This window comes from Rutidosis leptorrhynchoides, chromosome 4 (assembly GCF_046630445.1).
Source record: "Rutidosis leptorrhynchoides isolate AG116_Rl617_1_P2 chromosome 4, CSIRO_AGI_Rlap_v1, whole genome shotgun sequence".
NCBI lineage: Eukaryota > Viridiplantae > Streptophyta > Magnoliopsida > Asterales > Asteraceae > Rutidosis > Rutidosis leptorrhynchoides.
In genome coordinates, this window is record NC_092336.1 from 440,904,355 (window position 1) to 440,906,469 (window position 2,115).

At 36.0% G+C, this 2,115-nt stretch overlaps 1 protein-coding gene across 1 annotated transcript; it reads right to left on the reverse strand.

The window, feature by feature from the left end:
- Positions 1 to 246: 246 nt before the first annotated feature.
- LOC139842122 (uncharacterized) lies at positions 247 to 1,843 on the reverse strand. Its single transcript, XM_071832296.1, has 2 exons — positions 934 to 1,843; positions 247 to 379 (listed from the first exon to the last, which is right to left on the reverse strand). Exons 1-2 carry the CDS (start codon positions 1,841 to 1,843, stop codon positions 285 to 287), a joined length of 1,005 nt encoding a protein of 334 aa, XP_071688397.1. The 3' UTR covers positions 247 to 284.
- Positions 1,844 to 2,115: the final 272 nt, after the last annotated feature.

Sequence of the window (2,115 nt, forward strand, 5' to 3'; positions counted from 1 at the left end):
TACTTCTGTTAAAAATAGTTTTTTACTCAAGTGTACGTAATTTAACGGATTATTCTGTTATCGTTTTCTATCCTTTCCCTAGCTACCTTAAAATGTTTTGCCAACGAATTTTTCATGAAACCTCTTGTGAGAATATTAAGACAAGATAATCTTGTGATGTAATTAGGAGTGAATATAAATTGTCAAAACAGTTAACATTCATCATAGTCAGCATGTCATTGTTTGGAATAATACAATTAGTACTCATTCATAATTAACAACATTGACTACATGTTTTGTTTTCATTAAAAAAAACTAAAAGAAACAACTATGGTTAATAAGAGATAATGCAGATATGGAACTACTAATGATCTATCTCCATTATCAGTTGTACCTGCACCTGCATTCAAAGAAAAAAATACAGTAACATTTATACATCAGGGGGTAGGATATTCTAATTGAGAGGACATAAAAATTAATGTCACTAGTAGACTTTAAATAATTTTTATATTACATTCATACATTAACTTTTCTAAATGGGGCAACTGTCCCTTTTATACATCCATTTTGTTTAGGGCAGAGTTTATTAAAGTTTCAAATCAACATGATAGGTTTTGCAGTTACACCTTATAACAAGATTCAAAACAGTAATCTATAGTAAGCCCTTCAACTACCTAAAAAAAGGAAGTGAACTATGAGCAACGGCCGATTAAACATCAATTATATCATTTAATACGCATATGTACAACCGCCACGGATATTAACAACTTATTATCTCGAGTGAGGCTCGAAACCTCACACTCTTGATTAAAGAATTTCTCTCATAGCCTTAGGCCAACACCCCTTTGGTAAGGTAACATGACTAATCATGTTTGTATTATAACTTAGAGTGAAAAATATAGAAAATAATATCAAGTAAATGTAGCAACTAGATAGTCTTTGTTTGTTACTTACCACATTGTCTTGTGGAATTAAGGGTTGAGGAGCAAATACACAACATTCCTTCTGTGTCAACATCAAATCCACAAGTTCCGCCTGATTTACGACATCGATCACACCCTGTGTCCGGTAAACTATACGATAGCTTTATCCCGTACGACCAATCCAACGGTTTATCATCATCGTTCAACTTGTCCGCATCGTAAAAGCTAGTATAATGCGTACAATCAAGTATGTTCATGCTCATAAACTTAAGTGTATTGTAAGATGTAAAGCAACAAGCAGGTGGAGTATCATTAGACACCATTTGAAAGATCTTAAAAGAAGTACATGAGTTGTATAAATCAACACATGAATGGGTAGTAGAGAAGTTGAAGCAGAGGGATTTATAGTGGTTGAGAACGGGGGAATCGATTGAGCAATTAACGAGCGCAAAGATAGTGTCGGGAGAGGGAGGAATTAGGGCGGATTGGATATCGGACATAAGAAAGTCACGATGAGGTTGAAGAATTGTGCAAGTGGACATTGACGGGTCGTAAATTGTAACCGTTTTGGAGTTGTAGTCGATGGACTCGACCTTGTAGCTACCCGACGGGGTTTGGAAAAAAAGTGACGTCGAAGAAGGGTTGGTAATGGTATTGGAAGTGGGCGTCGAGGAAAAAGTGGGAGTGAGAAAAGGAGGGGTACTGTTATTGTTATTGTTGTTGCTATTGTTGTTAGTTATTGTGGTCGTGGTGGCAGAGGTAGAGGATGCAGTGGAGCAGTTAAGCATGTTGCGGTAGAGCGGGGCCCCACAACCATCGTCGATACCAAAAGGATAATCGATTTGGATGGAAGCACAAGAGTTTCGACAAATCGGAAGAGATTGAGAAAGATGGAGAATAGAACAAACAAGGAAGAATTGACATATGATAAGAAAATACATAATGTTTGTATTATTTTGTGCAATGTGTGTTTTTTTGTGTGTTTGATAGCTTGGTTTGTTTTGAGTTATGTTTTAAGAAGATAGAAAGAATTGATTAATTGAAGCCGTTGAGTGAGTTTGCTTTCGGTGCATCAAATTTCAATCCCACAAATTACTCGTACACTGTCTGTGTTACAAAAGGTGTTTTTTTTAACCTTTTGGCCCCCCAATATCCGTTCTAGGATTCTATTTCAATGTACGTTGAAAAAATGTCCAAATGTAGGATGATGAGT

Bases quoted from the DNA above. Each gene is read 5' to 3' on its own strand.
- LOC139842122 (XM_071832296.1), bottom strand. From the start codon at position 1,843: ATGTATTTTCTTATCATATGTCAATTCTTCCTTGTTTGTTCTATTCTC. The intron at 380-933 runs GTAAGTAACAAA...CTTTGAATGCAG, and splicing joins TAATTCCACAAGACAATGTG to GTGCAGGTACAACTGATAAT.